Source organism: Antechinus flavipes, chromosome 6, assembly GCF_016432865.1.
Source record: "Antechinus flavipes isolate AdamAnt ecotype Samford, QLD, Australia chromosome 6, AdamAnt_v2, whole genome shotgun sequence".
Lineage (NCBI taxonomy): Eukaryota > Metazoa > Chordata > Mammalia > Dasyuromorphia > Dasyuridae > Antechinus > Antechinus flavipes.
In genome coordinates this window covers 228240752-228262966 of record NC_067403.1, presented here as the reverse complement: position 1 = coordinate 228262966, position 22215 = coordinate 228240752, and the positions used below count along the sequence as shown (strand labels likewise).

Genomic DNA, 22215 nt, shown 5'->3' with positions numbered 1-22215 from the left:
CATGTATTGGTCAACCTGCCATCTGGGGGAGGGGATGAGGGGAAGGAGAGGAAAAATTGGAATAAAAGGTTTGGCAACTGTCAATGCTGTAAAATTATCCACGCATATAGCTTGTAAATAAAAAGTTATAATTTAAAAAAAAACCCTCCCTAGACTCTCCTATGACAGCCTTAGAATTCTTCTCCTCAGCTGTAAACTCTTTAAAAAAAAAATATGCTTACATTACTCAAACTCTCTCCTACACCCTATGTCATCTAACCGCCATCTTTTTTCAATGAAAAACTGTTCTAATCATCAAAGACAAATATTGTAGGGGCTCTAAGGAAACAGGGACATTAATTCAGCTGTGAACTAATTCAATCCTTCTGATTGGAACTATATCCAAACCTGTAACCCAAAGAGCTCAAAGAAAAAGAGCCATATGTACAAAAATATTGATAGCAGTTCTGTGGTGGCAAAAAATAGAAAACTGAGGGGATAGGGAATGCCTGAACAAGTCATGGTATTTCAATGCAATGGAATACTATTGTGCTATAAGAAATAAAGGAGGTGATTTCAGAAAAAAACTGGAAAAACTTATACAAATTGATACAAAATAAAATGAACAGAACCATATGGTAACAGCAATAATGTAAAGACTCTGAAAGACAAGGTAACTCTGCTTATCACAATGCTGAACACAATTCTAAAGGATTCACAATAAAATGCTATCCATCTCCAAATATTTTCTCCTGGTCTTTTACCTTCTATGTATGTGGCTAATACAAAAATTTGTTTTGCTCATCATACAATTTATAATGGGTCTCATTTGGGGGGGCTTCTCAAGAGGTAGAAAAGGAGAAAGGGTATTTGGAATAAAAAAAAAAAATCAAACTTTTTTTTTTTTTTAAACCAATGATGTCTTAACTGTTAAATCTAATAGACTTTTACCAGTTCTCATGTTCCTTAACATCATAGCACTTAACATTTTTGAGCATATTTTTTCATCTGGATACCATTTTTTTTTTTGAGTTTTCGTGATAGCTCTCTTTTAAGATCTTCATACCACCACCACAAACTGGGAGGGATACCTATGCCATGTCCTTTTCTTTATGTACTCTCTCACTTGGGTTTTTTCCATCAACTCTCATGAGTTCAATTATAACCTTTATGCAAATAATTCCCAGATCCACGGATCCAGTGTGAACTCCAATTTCACATCACCAACTATTGGAGATTTCAAACTAGATGTCTTGGGCATCTCAAGCTCAACACATCCAAACTAGAACACAAATTCTTTCTCTCCCTCATCTTTCCAATTCCTGTCAAGTGACCATCTTCAATGTCACCCAGGTTCACAACCTCCTCCAATTCATTACTCTCCTAATCTATTGCCAGATTTTGTGATTTCTTTATAGCATCTACTCATGTGATCTACAGTCTTGCCCCATTTATTCTACTTCTTACTCCTCAAAAAGGGACTTCCTCTCCATGGCTCTAGCAATAGTTTTCCCCACACACTAGAAATGTACACCCTCCTCATATTCACCTTTTAAAATCCCTAGCTTTCTTTCTTTAGGATTCAGTTCAAGTGCTATTTCCTCCAGGAGAGAAGGCCTTTTCTGGTCCATCTAGTGCCAGTCTCTTCTCTTCTGCCATCCCCTCTATTTGCTAATGTCTTCCCCTCCAAGACTACTTTTCAATTGCTCTGTACCTAACATTTATGTACATGATGTTCCTGAAGAGACAACTTCTTTGCTGTTATTTTATTGTGACTGAATACTTGGCAATGCCTGAAGCAGAGTGCCTAAGCCAATGTGCTTGTTGATGACCTGGATACTCCCTCCAAGCATAGATTCCAAGCCATCCCTCCCTGCCCAGGCTGTGTTGCCTCTTCCACATCCTCTACCATGGAGGACCCCACCCAACTCCATAGCTATAGGAATGTTGCCAATCCTCACCTATCCAATTGTTATCCCTTACCCATTCCACTTTTTCCTTCTTCACAAGTTTGATGTCATTTTTAACTCTAATTCTTCTTCCTAACTCTGTCTCTATTTAGAATGTGTTGTCTACTTTGCTCACACCCACTATGTGCCTCTTTGATTGATAGTTATTTTCAATTATTTCATTCTAAGACTCAAAAAGCTAAATTATGGTAGAATATTGATATTAAAAAGATTCGCCTATTTCCAACAAGTGAAAATAATCCTGAACTTAAAAGAAAAAAGCATGTATCTTCCAATTGTTAAAGCACTAATAATATATTATCTTATTTTTATCTTTGTAAATTGTGTTAATGTGGTATCCCATCCAATAGAATGTGCACTCCTTTATGGCAGGAATTATAAATTTTATTTCCAGCATCTTGTTCATAGTAAATACTTAATAAAAATGACTGTTTAATTGTGATTCAAACAATCAACATTTTAAAGATAAAAGAATCTTGCAGAAAAAACAGGGAAAAATCCGATATGGCAGCACAAAACTTGCCAGTGAGCCTCGTTTTTAAAAGTACATTAATTAACAAAAACTAGAATAAGCAGAAAAGCATGGGTGACCACAGAATAATACAAATGTATGGCAACATCATCAGAAGAAATAGTCTAGAACAAAGAACTAAAAATTTAAAAAAACAAAAATGTCTTTTTAAACCTGTATTTAGAATAATAAATGAAGAAGAAAATGAAACATGGTTTAGAGATTAACAGCATAAGCATATAGACAAACAATTCAAGGTCTTATATTGTTTCCTTTTTCTAAAACCAGAGATGGATGGTGTCAATTTGGAAATTTCAGCTAAGTAAATAAATTTAAAGCCATTTGAGCTGTCCAACAATAAAGGTCTGACTTGAGATAGAGAACCTAGAAGCATTCAAGCAGAGACTTCTCTTGGTCTCCAGCTCCATAGCATTCCCAGGTGATTATAACTATACCAAAAAAAACTGAAAATAGTGGAACTGGGAATTCTAGCAAGAAAAAGATGTGACTATATATATATCCCTTTAGTAAATAATTATTACTGTCCTGAAATAACTGTTAACATTTCTACATTTTCAAAGATACAAACTGATGGTAGTTAATATGAATATATCTTCTGAATTATTTGGGTATTTAAATATGAAGACCAAAGTATCTCTAAGACTAAGTATCTCACCAAAGTTAAGCTTGAATTTAGAATTAGCAAAGCTTGAGTCAGTTTCAAAATTTGGATCCATTCTTTGCTTAACAATAACAGAGTATAATTCAATTTCCAAAATGTTTCTAAGAACAATTTAAGAAATTTGTTTATGTTAATAAGAATTCTAGGTGATTCTATGTAATAAGCCCTGCTAACTCTGGAGTCAGGAAAATCAGAATCCAAAACTAGTTTAATATACTAAGTTGTTAGAGCCTGGACAATTCATTCAACATGCTTGCTTCAGTTTCTTCAACTATAAAAGGGGTATGTTAACTGTGCCTATCTATCTCCCAGGATCAAATGAGGTTTTTTTTTTTTTTGGAAGTCTTTAGCACATTACCTAACAACTAGATGCCAAATAAATGCTTATTCATTTCTTTTCCACTGCTAACCTTTCAAACATACCATTAAACATTTAAAATCATTTGGCCTACTCATCTGATCTCAAAACTGAGATAGAAAAATTCCATTACATTGAATTCTGTTCTAATAAATTCTACTAAGAGCAGTTCTTTACAACAGAACTTTGCTACTTCAGAAATCATCTACATACTTTCTTGATCCAATTATCAAAATAAAATTTCACATTGAATCAATTGAATGTATATTCAATATTTCTGGGTACAAGGCATTGTAGGGGATATATGGACAGGATCTCTGGTCCTAACCCGAACATTACAAGCTTGGGGAGAAGCCACAAAGAAATCATTATTCTTTTGTATTCTTAAGTCTAAGTATTAAATTGAATGGTAAAATTGCTATGAAAGCAGAAAAAGTGAAAATCATTCTGGTTGAGACAGTGGAATGAAAAGCTTCATCTTTCTCAGTAAAGAGATTAGTCCTGATAAAACCTAAAGAAGCAAGTGTTCTCTTTCTGGGTTCACACACTTTCAAAAACAGCTGAAAGTGATTTTTTTTTTTTAAGTTAGGAGATGACCCATCCTGAATATGCCCTATAAAAAACAGCCTCTTTTATTCACTGCCAAGAGAAAAATCCAAACAATTCCCCAAAAGGACAATATGAATCAAAAGACTCAAAACTGAGCAGAGAAAATTCACACATCCGTATTCCCTGACTTAACAACTCTTTTCTGTCATTTGTACACTACTGAGAAAGTGTCTATCTGAAACTTTAAAAAGTTGTCATTCCTAGCAACTCCATTACAAAACACTGATGTTTCAATGAGTTATCAATATATTTCCATTAGCGATTCCTTTATTTACAATAGTTATAACAGTGAGTTAGAATATATTTTAAAAAGGATGCAGTGGTAACAGTCAACCAACATGACTCTACTGAAAACAAGTCTAAGCAGACTAACCGTTATTTCCTTTTTCATTAGTTACGGGATTAATAGCAGTAATGCTACAGCTACAGGTAGCTTACCAAGTCTTTCATGTCTTTCCACAGTCCTATTTGCCTGACAAATAGATACATGTATTCTGTCTAAATTAGTTAAAGGGCTAGATATAAAGAATCATTTGCTTAGTGAGCACTCTATCAATTTCTCCAAGGAACTGTGCTTAGCCATTACTTTTTAATTCAAATTTAGATATAGGTACAGATGGCATATTATCAAATTAGATAAAATCAAGATTCAAAAAATATCTTGAGATGCTAAAAGTGATATAAGAATATGATGTGAATCTTACATTTAGCTTCAAAATACAAAAAATGAGTATAAGGTGAGGGAGACATATTTAGATAGTCCTTTCCACTAGGTATTTTAGTGATCTGCAAGCTTAGTGAACTGTAGGAGGATGGGCCTATTATTTTGATGTTGATGGGTTTGTGAATTTGTGTTCCAATTCTTCTGAAATCATTCTGAAAAGCAATTTGTAATCTACCAAAAAGTCACCATACTGCATACTCTTTAGCCCAGTGATACTACTACCACTATGCACATAACCCAAAGAGATCAATAACACAGAAGGAAAGATCTCCTACATACAAAAAAGATGTTGTAGCAGCAAATAAATGGACACAAAGTGAACCACCATAAGCTGCAGAACAGATAGACAGTGAAAAAATATGAATCTAATCGATTATCGCATCCTAAGAAAAAATAAAAGGGCAGAAGCAGGAAAACCTTAAAAAGTCCAGAAAGAACTGATGCAAAGAAAATATAACCAGGAGGCTTATTAATACAATACCTCCAACACTGTAAAGAAAAACTCTTGCCGATGCAATGACCAATAATCACTCCGACCTTAGGAGAAAAAGATGGAGAAATATGAAATGAATTCTAGATTGTCAGTCATAGTGAGAAAGAAGGAGGGGGAAATACTGATAGTGACACCAAAAAAAAAAAAAAATTTTTTTTAATACACAAAAGAGAACAGAATCAAATTCAGAAAGCACACAAATATAAGTTTTGTTACCATTAAATTTTTAATGTGCTCTTCAAAAACTTTCAGTTTCATATATAATCATTTTTCTTTATATAAAAAAGGTCTGTATGTTTCAAATCAGTTATAAAAAAGAAAAAAATTAAATCAAGAGAATGATACAGAAACAATAGGAAGCTAATATAAACTTAAAAACACATCAAGGTAGAATATTCTTATTTAAGGATGCCAGAGAAGCACTATACTCTGCCCTGGACAGACATATAGGATATTATTAATAGTTGCATATTAGTAAGGACAATGGTAAGACAGGGAATTCAGGGGAGCAAGCAAAATCAAAGACCTATATAATTATGCCATATGGGGATTAGTTCAAGAGACAGAATATTTGGCTCAAAAAAGACAAGGGAGCAATATGTAAAAGAGATTCACCTGTTCTGTTTAGCCCCAGTAAGCAAAACTATGAGCAGTGAGCAGAAACTGCAAAATGAAAAATCTCCAGAGGAATGGACTGGCCAAGAGATCCCTGGAGATCAATTGTCAAGGGGATTGAAGATAGGCTTCTGCAAATGGTATCAAACTTTTTTGCACTTGTGATCCCTTTTCGCTCAACAAATTTTTAAGAGACCCTGGATATTTAAGTATATAAAGTAAGCATATGAATCAATTATTTACTCTAATAAATCAATTTCACAATCTCTACATTCAATTATGTGACCCCATATAAAGACACAATCCACAGTTTGGACTAAATGACCTCTAGAGATGTTTTCCACTCGTTATTCCCAATGTTTGGCTTCAAACAATGCATATTAATGTAATGGATTATTGCACTATTTAAAAAATGACTCGAGGGACAAATGCAGAGAAACCTTCTGAAGATCCAAAAGAACTGATGCAAAATGAGCCCTATGAGGATTATTTATACAACACTGTTGTTTCCATGGTTTGAAATCTAATATTAAAAATTCCCCATAAAATAAAATTTACTTCTAGCTAAAAAAAGCAGGTAGATATTATCCAACTTCTATAGAACTTTATGTTGTCTGTTCATCATGCAGGTGGACACTAAACTCCATAATGAAGTGAATTAGTCAAAAGATCAAGAAACTTTTAGACCTAGATGTTCCCACAGAAATTAAATTACTTAACAACCTTGAGCTAAAAGATGAAAGATTTGTGGCATGCCATTTCTAAAATTTTAGAAATCTATCATACTCATGTTTTTTACAAGTTAGCCAACTTTAAGACTGTTACAAAACTAACCATAGGCAGTGCTCACTGTGAGGGGGGAAAAACTGGATTTGAAATCCAAGGTCCTAGGCTGTAGAAGAGTCACTGTCATGCATGAGAAAAACCAGGGCAGCTGCGCTACGACTACAGAAATGCTTCTAAAAACTCAAGTGTCTGAGAACTGCTATCACTCCCACTCCCTTCCAGAGAAAGAGATTTGGTACTTGTTGGGAATTCAGGAAAGGACTCAAACATCGTAAGACTTGAAAAGAAGTCTAACTCCCCATTTCAGAATATGTTTTGGAAAAAATCTGGGATTTTAAATTGTATTCTGATGAGAGAGTGATATATTTAAAAAAAAAAAAAAAAAAAAAAAAAAAAAAGATTGGACTTGGGGGTCAAATAACCTGAAGGGTTCAAATCCTATATCTGGTTTTATCCCTTTATATGAGTGACCTTGAACAAGTCTGTAACCACTTTGGGGCCGTTTCCTCATCTATATCTACTTCTTATCTACCAATAAAAAATGTAGTATAAAGCACCTTGCCAATCTTAAAACCTCATGTAAATGCTAGTAATTATTTGTTTCTGTGATATACTCTTTTTCTACTAAGTCATGAAAACTTTAATAGGAGATACAAAAATTTCATGTTAATCCTTGGTCAAATATATAAAAACATATTTCTCATACTAAAATCATCACTCTGAATTATTTGAAAAGGATCACTTGGTCTACTTTAAAAAATCAGTATTAAAGCTTCTTTCCTTTTTGCCAAGGTGAATGCACAACATGAAGCCACCTTGTCCTCTGCAATGCAGTGAAAAAAGCTATACTAACTAAACGCACGTGTTAACAAAGCAAACACTTATATGAGCAAAAAATTTCATCTCTTGGCCTCAAGAATTGATTATCCTATAACATGGCTACAAGGAAAAAGTAAAGCACATTCATGATTTTATTTTGTCTCACCTAACAAATGAGAGGGCCCCACTAAAAAAAAAATGCAGTACCCCATCATATTCTGGTTTCTAAAGAAGGGCCTACATTACAACCAAATCACCCCCTCCCCCATTAGTGCTAACTATAATATAAAAGACTTCAATAACAGAAATATTTAATGAAACATGAAATTCTCAACAACTATACTGTGCAGTGATTTGCAGAAAGGGTTTCATCTTAATTACAAAGCTATCAGTTTCTGCTTTTCCAGAAAGGTAAGATTGGCTAATGTTTTACTTACTACAGTCACTGCCAAGTCTCCCTAAGTTAGACTGATTCAGTGTTATCCCCAAATTTAAGATAAAAAACATTTCAAAATGTTATTTCTATTTATTTCTCCTCACCTCTGAGCTTGGCAGAACTTTAAAATAATAAAACTTCTAGTTTCAGTTCTCAGGTATTTTTAAATTCATCTTTTACAAAGAGGTATTTCAAAGGCCGAACTATTATGTCATACCCAAAAACCAAACAACTTAAAGGAAAAAAAATTCTTTCATCCAACTAGGCGAAACTTTTATCTAACAAACTCTTAATTTTCCTAGAACTGAAATTAGAGGATCCCTTAAGAGGGAGAAAAAAAAGTTCACCATGGGAACTAGTTACACAGGAACAAAGACTGATCAAAATGTAAGGAAAAGTTCTTAGGCCATGTGGAAGAGCTCCTTTACCTGGAGTTTTTAATAGTAAAAATAAGAAGAATCTAAATATTGATTTTTTTCATACAAAAAATGATTTTGTTCTTTATTTTATTTCAAAATCATCAACAACTCCACCCAGGGAGTTAATTTTATTTCATCAGTTTTCCTAATTCTACACTAGTAAACTCATAAAACTTATGAAAAAGATAAGAATTTTTTTTTTAGCCCTGGCCAGATCATTTAGGGGGAAAATGAGTAATGTCCAATTTACCCAAATTGTAAAGTTATTTGTGCACAATGCTTTGGAACGTTCCACAATAAGCTATTAATTCAGAACTCCAAAAAGTTAGGACCAATGTTTTCCCTATAATTCTTGTTTGATTTTTAAAAACCTATCATATACATAATCTCAATCTCCAATGATTTATTTACAAGTGATACAGTATTTTCTACTAGTCATACATTTTCCAATGTAATTTGTATCACCATGTTACCTTTATTATAGTCCACACATAAAAACAATATATCACTGAAAAGGTCCAATGAGTGGGCATAACTAAGAATTTGGATGTCAAGTAAACTTCAGGGGGAAAATAAACTGCAACAGCAATTGCAAATTTTAGAGATGTAAGTATCATTTGCTACAATGAACAGTTCCTAAAAACTAGAGGGCAAACTGAGTGATGCTCATTAATTTTAAGGAAATTTCAGGATGAGCTATATGTAGAATAACCTAATCTAAATTGAATTTAGTTCAGATTATATAATCGGTTTTTCTTTTAGCTGGAATATTCCTGCATAGAAAGAAAAGCTGTACTTTTACTAATACAGAAATGCCACTAACCACAGTACACAGGGTCCAATAACAATACACTCAATTTTACACCAAATGTGTTTGTTTTTTGTTTAAATTTTTTTGTACACTACTGTTCTTCCCCTTAACTAGAATTCTCAAGCCTAGGTCAGGACACAAGGAGTACAAATCCCTATACGTATTATAAACTAATTCTAAACAATGATCCAGTTTTACAGTATGTAAACTATTAAGAAGGCTCATTAAAGGAATGAAGGGAAGAGCATAATCGGCCACTAGCTTGCTCATCAATTTTTACTACTTTTGGTATCGACTTTTGAGTACTTCCCTTTACTATTACGATGGCATATCTGGGTTTTCAATTAGAACATAAAATACTTCAAAATATTTTAAAAGGGTGGAATATAATTCACTACACAACACAAAAGACACAGAAATTAAAAGACTTTAAAAAACCCAAATTTTCTGATGGCTTTTTTCAATGCATCTACACCAATGGAGTCAGTGCTCTAAAATCCAGCTATTCCCTGAATCCGATGCTAAATGAAAACTATGAGATCCCAAATAACCGTCGTTCTCTTTTGGACAAGGAGAATAGCCTCAGGATGTGCATTTTTTCCTCTCTCAACCAAAATATTGATGTCTACCCGCTACTCATCTCGAGTCCTGTGGTTGTAGAAGCTTTCCACTCAGTCTGACCCGGAAAGCCCGGGGCCTCCACTTGCTCAAGGTTCCCCGAGGCCCTCAGGGGACTACAGGCCGCTTCCACTGGATTCCAGCCTAAACAAGAGCACTCCTGTCCCGGCACTGGGGGCAGAAGGGGTGTCCTCGGCTCGGCGTACCCGGTTTCTGTGTGGAAGGGCTTACCCGGGCCCTGGGGACACTGGGACTATCGGTAAATAAAAAACGTTAATTGCCTAGGTTCAGTGGGTGCTGGGCGGGGAGTCTGGAAGGCCTCAGGCACCGGGTGGGCGGGTGACCCCGGCTAAGTCCCCTGGCCTCTTATCTGCCTCAGTGGCCTCACCTGTAAAATGGGGACAATAATTAATAGCCCCCACCTCCCGGGGGGAGGGGGCAGGGAGAATAGCAGTAAAGCGCTCAGCATGGGGAGTCCATGTTCGCCGTGACCCCGGGGGGCTGGGAGCTGCCCACGGCCCCGCGAGACGGGCTTCGGTCCGAGGCCGACAGCCTCGGGGGCGGACGGGAGACAAAAGGCCGAGCAGCAGAATCCGGGCCCCCTCCCCGTGGGTGTGGTGCGCCCCCCCACCTCCCCCCAGGCTCCCGGGCCCGCTTTCGCTTTGTGCTCACAATGCGGCGCGGCCTCAGGGAAGCGCTTCGCAGCCGCAGCCGCCATATTCGCCTCGTTGCCCATGTGCCCCGGCGGCCCCTCCCCCCCCCCAGCGCCCCCTCGCCGGCCCCGGGGGTCACGGGCCCGAGACAAAAGGGCCGGCAGCAGTTAGGAGGGGCCGGCTCGGCCCGTTGGGCCCCCTCCCCCTCCCCGCCTCCCAGGCACCTTTTTCTTCTCCAGGTTGCGGAGCTTCTTGTCGATCACGCCCAGGATCTGCTTCATGGCCTCGGTCTGCACCGAGCTGGTGCCACCGCCGCTCGCGGCCTGCTGCTGCGACCCCGCCGCCGCCGCGCCCGCGGGCCCCGAGGCGCCGCCTGCCGCCGCCGCCTCGGCCCCAGAGGAGGAGGAGCCCGGCGGCGGCCCGGACGCCTTGCCGCTGCTGGTGGTGTTGGTGGCCGAGGGCATCTTCGACACCGAGAGGGGCGAGAAGACAAGAGGGCCGGGTTAGGAGGGAGAGCGAGAGCGAGCGACCCGAGGCCGGACGGGGGCAGGCGCGGGACAAAACGCGACGCACCGGGCGGGCCGCCGAGCCCGCCCTACTGGGGGCGCGCGCGCGACGCTCGGGGGTCGGGGCGGGGGGCGCGCGCGCTGGGGAGCGAGCGCGGGGGACGCGCGTGCGCAGGCCAGGAACGAGGCGCGCGCCGGGCCCGCTCCCCGGACCCATCCCTCCCCCACCCCCCACGCGAGCCTCTTCCCTCGGCCTCGGTCGCCCCGGGGCCCGCAGCTCGCGCCGGGGGCGGGGCCTCGCAGCGCCCGCCGCCAACGGCCGCCGAGCAACGGTCCCTGCCGGCCCTCCGCCGCGGCTTCGGGAGGGAGCGGGACCGGGCCGGACGGCTGGACGGCCGGACTGGCCGGGGCAGGCAGCCGCGGCCGCCCCCTCCCCAAGCCGAGGCCGCTGACCCCGCCGCCGCGCCGGGGCCAGGCTCACCGTGCGTGCGCGGAGGCCGCTAAGGATCCGGAATGGGGCGGCCGAGCTGGGGGGAGGGTGGCGGTGTGTGCCGGGCTGTATTGTACTGTCTGCCGGTGGGCTCAGGCCGCGCCGCGCCGCTCTGCCCCGTCCCTGCTGCTGCACCGAGAGCTGCCGCTAGTGAGGCAGAGGGAGGCGAGCGGGAGGGACTTAGCCAGCCCGGGGGGAGGGGAGCCCGGCGAGGGGAGGGGAAGGAGCTAGGAGGGAGGGGAGGGCGCCGACGAGCGGAGCGAACCGGGGGCCTGCGCGGCGCCGCGGACTGCCCGCCGCGAATGCCTGCCCGGCCGCCCGCCCGCCGCCGGGGCCCGGGGCCCGCGCCGCTCGACCGCCGCGCCCTCTGGCCGAGCAGCGCCGGGCGCCGGCGGTGGGGCTTGCGGCGGAGCGGGCGACGGCGCTCTGGACTTTTAGGCCGATGAGGGTCCTTCAGGCGAACCCGGGGGCTGCCTGGCTGGGGACAATAGGTGTCTAGCGGCCGGGGGAGGGGAGGCTTGGGCACATCCCTTATATGGAGGGGCGGGGCTGCGGAGCTGGGGTTAGCGGCACCCCCCAAATCACCCCGCCCCTCTCCCCCCGCCCGCCATCTCCACCCCACCTATGCCCCAGGCCTGTAGCTGATGAAGCGTGCCTAGCAGGGCGCTGAAAGCTCGGACTAGCCGGGGCAGCGAGACTCGGGATTTGTACTGAGGAGCCCTTCTGCGCGCTCTAAATGTTCCCAAAGAACGTGGCTCCGCCAGCCTTCTTCCTAGTGGGCAGCAAGAACCAGACACCAAGAGTATGCAAAATGGGACTTAGCACAGGAAGAAGCGAGCATCGCGAAGCGCCTGCTGTTTGCCGGTCCTTGTGCCGAATCTGAAAGAGCCCTTCCCCTGAAGAGCCGCGATCCTGGGGGAAGCTATGTAGCCAAAAACAAACACAATTAACTGGGGGGAGGGGCTCTTCTCCTAAGGGACCGAGAAAGGCCTCGCGACCAACGTGAGACAGACTGGCACTTGTAGGCGATGGGTCAATCCTATCCTCGAGGGGCTTTGCTGTAGGGTGGAGCTGGCCAAGAAGTGGGATTCAAGATAATTGGAGCAGGGAAAGCAGTAGCAGGGGCAGGAGGAAGGCCATGCGGAGGAAGAATGGAACCAGCAGTTTGGTCTTGGAAAGGAAAAACACGGACTCGGGGGTGGGGAGATAAGGGAGAGCAATGAAAAATATCTTGTGGTTACTCCGAAGGGGAGAGATGGGAGTGTGGAGTTTGGGGGGGACGCTAACTGGGAGCTAGATTGTGGAGGGTCTTTAGCACCAGTCCCGTTGGGAGCTACTGAAGACTGAATACTGAAGACAGGTATCAGACCAGTGCTTTAGGAAGATTATTTTTATATAAAGTCAGTGGTTGGATGGGTTGGAGAGAATAAAGCAAGGTGTCCAGGTAGTAAGGTGATGGAAGAATCCCAAGTGAGAGCCTGGGAACCTCCCGGAATAAAGCATTAGCGGCATGAGAAAAGGGAAGAATTATGCAACAATTCTATTCACACACCAGCTGCCCGTGTTAGGGAGTGTAACCGGTTATTCCCAAAGGTTTCTTGGATAGATTGTGCATTTACGAAGTGCTAGGCACTCAAAAGATAATTCAGAAAAGCATATTCTCCCTACCCTTTAAGTTTGGCAATCTCACTGAAAAGAGCAAGAGGAACATAAAATGAGAATCTGTGAAGAAGTGCCACTACTGACAATTTACTATAGTTCAGAAATGAGACTTAACAAGATCTGCAATCACAGGAAATATGGAAGAAATGGGCCTTGAGATAGGCCCCCCCAAATAAGTATAATTTAGAAACACAGGAACAGCACTACCGGTGGGGAGAAGAGCCTGAACAAAGGCAGGAAGTGACCATAAAGATTCTAGAGAAGCTGGTTTGGCTAAAATCCCTCACAGGCAATTGCTCGGGAGTCGGGATTGGGTAATAGCAGGGAGATATGATGGTATAGGATGATAAGCAGCCTGGTTTAATGACTATCCTCTAAACCTGGAATCAGGTGGGTTTGACTCTCACCTCAAGGTCACATTGCATGACTTTGAACAAGTGACCTAATTCCTCTGAAGCTCAGTTTGATCATTTGCAAAATGGGAGTGATGATAGCACATACTTCACAGGATTGTAGCTAGGCTCAAATGAGATAATGGATGAAAAGTGCTTAGCAAAACTTAATATGCCACAGAAGTATCTCCAGGATCTGGACTTTAGGGATCATCTAATGCATCCTCTAAATTTTCCAGAGGAGAGGAGAAATTGCTAAGTACCTAGAAGGCCAGGTTTTGTGGAATTTAATCTTTAATCTTTGGAAAATAGGTTATTAAACATTTTTTGTACAGATTGTGAGATGATGGAAGGATTTTTTTAAATTCCAGTGGGATCTTGTAGAGTCAGAGATTGTGGGCAGGAAGACTAGTAGACAGGCTATTGTAATCCAAGTGTGAGAGGAAGGAGATCAGGATTGGGGTGCTATCCTCAAAGAGAAAAAATTACTCCACATTATTAGTACTTTGCCTTAAAGAATGTTTAAAAGGCACATTTTTTAATGGGGGGAGTGCAGTTCCCCAAAATGACCATCTGAATTCTAGGCCCCTACTCTGTATAGTAGCTTTTAAAGGCCAATTTATCAATACTCCAGTACATTGTTAATCTTTGATCAAGCTTCAGGGAGAAAACTGTACTAACACAATGCTTGGCACATAGGAGGCATTTTGCTTATTGAAATTCCTGTCTACCTACTTCCATGAAGACTTGCGATGTTCCCAAACAAAAGTTATTTCTTATGCAGTTAGCTTTCTAGTTTTCCATTTTAATTGTTTATATTGTATCTCACATCTATTGTATCGAACTGATTTGTAAGACTATCTTTCATACCATCAGTATCTAAAATTTATCAGTAAAGCTTAATTTAATTGAATCATTGTCTCCCAGCCTACCTTATGCAATCGTTTCTATGTACTTCTCCATCTCTTTAACCAGTTAATAGGCCAAAGAAACTCACCTAATAACAGGTAAAAGTATAGGTACACTAAAATAAGTACCTTACTACTTGTAGGGCTGACTGCTGGCTACTCCTTTGTCATAATCTCCAGTTCCTCCAATTAGTGACAGAAGGGCTAATACATTTCATATAAAGTACTTCAGGACACATAACTTCACCTTGTGCATATGTTCTCCATTGATGTAGATCAGGGCTTCTTAAAATTTTAACATTTCTGACCCCTTTTGGCTTAAGTTTTTACTCAACTCCAGATATATAAAATATGTATATAAATCATTTACTGATAATCATAATTTTGTGACTTTCCACATTGTCATATAACCCCACGTGAGATTGTGACCCACAGTTTAAGAAGCTTTGATGTAGTTCACATCTTGAATTACTGTGACCACAAAAAGTAATCATCTGATAGCCAACATTCTGGTAATGAGCCTCTTTAAAATAATCTACTAAAATGATACAAATATAGACTGTACAGTCTGGTCTACATTTGAAGCCTTTCTAGTTTGATGACTTGTGAATCTGTTTGAGGACCTAAAGTAACCACTACCCACAATGAAAATTCAGACTGGAATGTTAATCATGAATCAACCTTAATTCAAATTTAACTTCTGGCATTACCTACTTGACCTTGGACCTCCAAAACCTGGGTAAAAAGGGCTGAGCTAAATGGTCTCTGAGGTCCCTTCCAGGATCCTCTGATACTATCAATACATATATAAAATTAGAATACTTGTCATTTTTCTTAGTTTTTATCTGCCTTAGCCCCATGGTTGGTTCAGTATCATCCTTCCTATTCCACTAAATTAAGATAATCATAGCTCACATTTATGTGATTATATATTGTGCACAGATTTTTCCAGCAACTCCGTGAAATAGACAAAGCAAATATACCCATTTTGTGGATAAGGAAACTGTCTCAGAGAAAAGTGGTTGCTCAAAATTAGTACAACCATCAGCATTGAGATAATGCTAAGCTTGCCCTGATGTGGAAGATTAAAGGCAAATGGAAAATAGGACAGCATGGGATGAAATGGATAGTGTCATGGAAACAACCTGAACTTGAGATAGTGGAGGATTGAAAGTCCTGGTATGTTGTAGTCCATGGAGTCACAAAGAAGAAGCAAGGAAACAAGCTTTTATCAAGAGTCTACTACATTCTAGACACTTTACATTCACTTAGTGCTCCTAATATTGGGTAATGTTATCCCCATTTTACTGTTGAGAAAATTGAGGTTAAGTGCCTTGTCCATGGCCATACACCTCATAAAATGTCTGAGGATTTGAACTTAGCGCTTTCCTATTCCAGGTCTCATGTTCTATTAACCAAGCTGTCTCTGTTGGACTTTTTAGATTTTTTGGTCTTTTAAAAAATTTATAATAACTTTTTATTTTTCAAAATGCATGCAACAATATTTTTAACATTCACCCTGCAAAACCTAGTGTTGCAAATTTTTTTCCCTCCCTCCCCATCTCTCCTTTCTCATAGACAGCAAAGTAATTCAATTCAGATTTAAAATATGCTTAGAAGAATTGCATATTTTAAATCTATATTGCACAAGAGAAAATAGATCAAAAGGGAAAAAAATGACAAAAACCAAGGAAAAAAACAACAAAAAAGATGGAAATACCATGTGGTAATCCACATTCAGTCCCCAAAGTGTTTCTCTAGATGCAGATGGCAAGCTCCATCACGAGTATTGGAATTGGCCCGAATCACTCATTATTGAAAAGAGCAAAGTTTTGGTAGATTTTTAAAAAAACTTTTTTCTTTAATAACAACCAATGGGGACTCGAAGCAATGGCAGAAGAGAAAAGACACCCCAGTCCCTCAGCGTGAAGGCACCCTAAAGTCTATATTTAGCCTGTCTGGCTCAGTGAACCAGTACTAAGTGCTAAAACCATATTATGCTTTAACATAGAAACAATTATTAAAGAAATTAATCAATCATATAAAACAAAATACTACGTAAGGTTAGGGAAGTTAGATTGAGAAAAGGTCATTGCTAGATTGGGATCAGGAAACAAAAGTGGAGGAGTTCCCAGAGTAGGTGGAGGCTAGGGAGCAGATGTTCTTAACCATTTCTCTGGATTCTTCAGAATAATGTTTTTAAATGAATGAAAGAAATGCTCAATCCTAGTTAGAAGTTGGTGAAAATAAATAGGTAAATATTTTCCCGTAAAAGTACATGAACCTCCTGAAATCTGTCCATGGACTTGAAGTTAATCTTTGGTTTAAAAGAATTCATTCCTTCACTAAAGCTGTGTTCGATTGCTTCATGCTGGCATGGCAGTAACCCAAGGTTATCAAAGGCTAGACGGAGACTACAAGCCCCGACTAGTTCTACCAACCTGTAAAGACCTAGCAAATGTAGGACATGTTTTCTAAGGGCAGCCTAGCTCATTTAGGGTCTAAGCAGGAGGTGAGCTTGGTGACAGGGAGATTAGCTTCTGACTATATCTACTCTGAGTGACATTAAAATCGTGCAATGACCTACACTCCCAGTCAATTTCACTGCCTGCTTTCTAACTTCCTCCTCCATTATTAGCAGAAATACAGCTTTTCAGTCTAGTCCAGTTATCTATAATGATAAACATTTGAAATCACATTAACCCAAAATGATCTTTAGAACCGACCTGCTTTGGGATAATGTATAGTTTGAAGTATGAAAGGCCAGAAACATATTGATTAGTCTGCCTTACAAAGAAAGGAAACTTGACTGGTTTTTTGGAACAGCTAACTCTGTAATTCATGACCAACCTAATTTGAATTTGAGTTTCTTTTCTATGATTCAAGCGTACCCTACACCTGCCCCTCATTTAAAAAATGAGCTCCCTGGCATCCTTGATCCGCAGTTCTCAATTTGATCACAGATTTCTCATTTAAATAATTTAAAGATGTTGAATTTATAGTATTTTTTATTCAGCATGATATGAAACACTTTACAAATTGATTATCAAATGTCTTGCTGCAGAGCCCCTAATTATCTGACTTCTTGCCAACTGAAGCATATCTCGTTCCCTCTGTAAGTGATGCATATTCTATAATGTCTCTTTCCCACTAATGGAAAATTTGTATTGTATATAGCAATTTCCCTTAAAATGCTGTTCTCCTTGATAACAGTGATTGCATAGATTTTTAGGAGAGAGAAAAAAAAAAGAGTCAAGAATACAATCTCTGGATAGTTCATTGAAATTTGAGTTATGTTGGATAGTATTTCCATAAGTAGTCAGGTCTTAAATTAATTTCTCAATTAAAAGTGTTCAGCACAGCTCCACCCTATGTTAATGGTTTACTATTTAAGTATTGACATCTTTTCCTTATCTTTGAGTTCTAGGAAGTTAGTTTAAAGGTCTACTAAATTGCTCAGTTGGAAATGGGAATAATGTTGTGGGAAGAAATGAGTCCTAAATCCATTTCTTTTTCTTGTGTTGCTATTATACTGATTATCCTAAAATGGATTTATAAGATTTGGAGGCTGGGGAGTGCAAGGTGTCTAGATGACTTCTAAAGTCATCTACAACTTTAAATCGATGATCCTCTGACCTATCAGTGCTCCTAATAGATATTAGCTATACAGGTATAGATATAGCTATAGATATAGATAATAGAAATACAGGCAATCTGTTCAGGAAACCAATTTACACAGTCTATGGTATACTATACTATTATTCATTTCCCCCCAAACAAAACTTTTGGTAGCAAAAATGCAATCTTTGATCAAATAGATGTTATCTTATAAAAAGCTGGGAGTGCTTGGAGGCTTTCCTAGATAAGACAGAAAGGTTATGGGTAGAATGGGTAAAGAGGGTTTTGCATTGGAGCTAGTGGCAGAAAGGAACATGTGGAGGGCAGCATGATCATACCAGAGCCAGGCTAAGAGAGGAAGGAAGAATGTTGACTCAGCTAGACTGGAGCTTGGGGAAAGCATCCTGTACTTGAACTAATGTAGCGCTAGAGAAAGGAGGGTGGACTTGGATAGGGGAGGGGGGAAGAGAGTATACAGGAAGAGTCATTTGAAAAGAGAAGCATAAAGGAAAATTAATGAGAAGAAAAAAAATGAGGGATAAAATACTCCCGGAGCTTTGGGATTTTGTTTTTTAATGCTAGTCTAATGATTTTTCTTAGGCAGGGAGACAGGTAGACTCCCTATGCTATATGTGGATAAAAGACCCTGGGGTTTGTGGTAATCAGCCTTCCTGCCCAAACTCCACCAAGGAACAGTCCTGGCTCATGAGAGTCTTGGGGATTCTCAGGTGTTAGAGTTAACTTTCAATAAGCAGTATGGTCTCCTTTAGTGGGAATAGACAGGGTCTCTATCCGGTACCTCTGCTACAGGAACTGCATGTTGACTTAGTTTTAAGATGAGATATTATCTGTATTTTATTTTTTCTTTGTTTAGTTTGTTAAATGTTTCCCAATTACATTTTGATCTGTTTTAGAGGACATTGTTGTGGGCTATTTGTGGCCAGGCCATGTGTTGGACACTCTGATCTGGGAGGGACAAGTGGGCTTGGAACCATGGAGATTTACTGTCTGCCTCATTTCTTCTAGCTAAGGCATTATTTCTTATTAAAGTGGAAATATAAAAATGTAAATTTAAAGGATAATCTTAATCATCGAAATCCTAGTGTAAATTAGCTTTCAGATTATTTTCAGTGACACATAAGTAAGACCAGATCCATTCAGGAATGAAGCATGTAATTTGCATGTTTTCATGTGAGTGTGGGATGAAAATAGTGAAGAGTTCCATGTTTAGAAATGGTAGACCCTGTGTAGGATGCTAAAGTAGAATTGCACAGGACAGCATGAAATCCCTGGGCCACAAAGAACCTATAGGACACTAAGAATAAGCAAGAAGAGAAGCTCTTCTTCCCATAGTAGAAAGGCTCACTACTTGCTCTCATCTTCATTAATACAATTCAGTGTAACATGAATTAAGACCCTAGAGGCTTACATTCTATTAGGGGAAAAGATGTAAAGAGATAACCGTATCTCTGTGTGTGCGTGTATGTACACACACATATATGTTCTTATACTGTATAGGCAAACAGATGTAAACTGTTTGCTTGAATGAACATGAGAAATAATTAACCCGTGAAATTCAGAGGGATGAATGAATTACCTAGCTTTGTATTTATAAAGAAACAAAAGATTGGTTTCTTTACCAACCAGTAGATAAAGAAACAATTGACTACAGCAAGCAATATATGTAAATGGGATAACTAAAAGCATTCCCAGTAAGTTCAGGAGTGAAACAAGGTTGCCCACTATCACCATTACTGCATTAGAAATGTTAGCTTTAGCAATGAGAAGAAAAGGGAATTAGAGTAGATAAGGAAACAAAATTATCACTCTTTGCATGTGATTGATGGTATACTCAGAGAATCCTAGATCTGTTCCAAAACTGCTGGAAACAACAACTTTAGTAAAGTTGCAGGATACAAAATAAATCTACATAAATCATCAACATTTTTATATATCATCAATAAAATCTAGCAGCAAGAGATACAAAGAGAAATTCCACTTGAAATATCTGTAGATAATATAAAATATTTGGGAATCTATTTGCCAAGGGAAAGTCAGGAACTATATAAGCAAAACTACAAAACATTTGCCACACAAATAAAGTCAGAGCTAAACAATTAGAAGAATATCAAGTGCTCATGGGTAGGCCAAGCTAATATAATAAAAATGACAATTCTGCCTAAATCTACTAATTCAATGCCATACCAATTAAACTGCAAAGAAATTATAAAACTAGAAAAAATAACAAAATTCATATGGAAGAACAAAAGGTCAAGGCTCTAGCTTCTGGGAAAAGAATTTGCTATTTGACAAAAATTGCTGGAAAAATTGTAAAATAGTATGGCAGAAACTAGGCATTGACCAACATCTAACACCTTATACCAAAATAGGGTCAAAATGGGTTCATGATTTACACATAAAAGGTGATACTATAAGCAAATTAGGAGAACAAGGAATAGTCTACCTCTCAGATCTGTGGAGAAGGAAGAAATTTATAGCCAAAGAACTAGAGAACATTTTGAAATGCAAAAATGGATATTTGATCATATTAAATTAAAATGGCTTTGTACAAACAAAACTAATGCAGCCAAGATTAGAAGGGAATCAGAAAACTGGGGCAAAAATTTATAATCAAGGGTTCCGATAAAGGTCTCATTTTTTAAATATATAGAGGATTGATTCAAATTTTAAAAGAATACAAGCCATTCTCCAATTGATAAATGGTCAGAGGATATGACCATAATTTTCAGATGAAGAAATTAAAACCATTTCTAGTCATATGAAAAAAAAATGCTCTAAATCACTATTAATCAGAGAAATGCAAATTAAGAAAGTCCTGAGTTACAACTACACACCTCTCATAGTGGATAAGATTACAGAAAAAGATAATGATAAATGATGGAAGGAATAGGAAAAACTGGGATGCTAATAAATTGTTAGTGGAGTTGTGAACATTAAAAAAGGGGGAAAGGATTCACACGTGCAAAAATGTTTGTAGCAATCCTTTTTGTAGTGGCAAAGAACTGGAAATTTAGTGGATGCCCATCCATTGGGAATAAGTTATGGCATATTATTGTTTTATAGAAATGAGCAGCAGGATGATTTCAGAGAGGTCTGAAGAGACTTACGTGAACTACTGCTAAGTGAGGTAAGTAGAATCAAGAGAACATTGTATATGACAACAAGAAGATTATGTGATAATCAACTCTGACAGCCGTGGTTCTTTTCAACAATGAGGTGATTCAGGCCAATTCCAATTGTGATAGACAGAGTCATCTGCATCCAGAAAGAGGATTGTGGAGACTGAATATGGATCATAACATAGTATTTTCACCTCTTTTGTGTTGTTGCTTTTTTACATTTTTTCCCTTTTTGACTTGATTTTTCTTGTGTAGCATGATAAATGTAGAAATATTTATAGAAGAATTACACATGTTTAAAATATGTTGAATTACTTGTTGTCTAGGGAAAGAGGTGGGAGAAAGGGAGGGAGAAAAATTTGGAATACAAGGTTTTCTAAGGGTGAATGTTGAAAACTATCTTTGCATGTATTTTGAAAATAAAAAGCTATTATTTAAAAAAAAAAAAACCTCCAAAAAAGAAACAATTTCCCGGCAAATCCTTTCTCATTTCTGGCCTGAATTGACCTAGACTAGGTGATTTCCCAGATCTCTTCCAGCATTAATAATCTAGGATTTGATGATTAAGGAATCTCCTAAAACCAAAAGACTTTAGGAAAACTTTATAATAAACAAATACTTGTATAATCACTGGAAAAAGGAAAAAAAATAACTTTGTAGAAACTAGATGTGGTTTCATCTGTACAAGGATCCCTTAGTGTAGATCACCCTTGCAAAGAAGGTAACTAAATTGTATTATAGTCATGTAGAGATGTCCAAGGGCACGGAAGTTAATAGCCCTCTATTATGCTACATGGCTTCCACAAATAAAACTTACCTAGTCAATACAGAGTCAGTATGGGAACTCTTCCTGAGCTGATAATTGGATTGTGTACCTGAACCATCTTCATTCTTTCCACCTCTTTCATGGTTGAGTGGGGAAAAGACTGGACTAGAAAAGTCTGGATTTTAGTCCAGGCTCTGCCCTAAATAACTGTGAATTTTTAAGTTTATTTGGATGAGCTTAATAGTATTCA

At 39.4% G+C, this 22215-nt stretch overlaps 1 protein-coding gene across 3 annotated transcripts in view; it reads right to left on the bottom strand.

The window, feature by feature from the left end:
• CAPRIN1 (cell cycle associated protein 1) overlaps positions 1 to 11673 on the bottom strand; it is a 47171-nt gene extending 35498 nt beyond the window's left edge. For 2 of the 3 annotated variants that reach the window (XM_051966069.1, XM_051966071.1), the window contains exons 1-2: positions 11471 to 11673; positions 10708 to 10947 (exon numbers count right to left, since the gene is read on the bottom strand). In XM_051966069.1, the coding sequence (XP_051822029.1) occupies positions 10708 to 10947 (240 nt within the window). In that variant the 5' untranslated portion in view covers positions 11471 to 11673. The remainder of the gene's footprint in view (positions 1 to 10707; positions 10948 to 11470) is intronic. The other variant, XM_051966070.1, reaches the window with a different exon arrangement.
• Positions 11674 to 22215: the final 10542 nt, after the last annotated feature.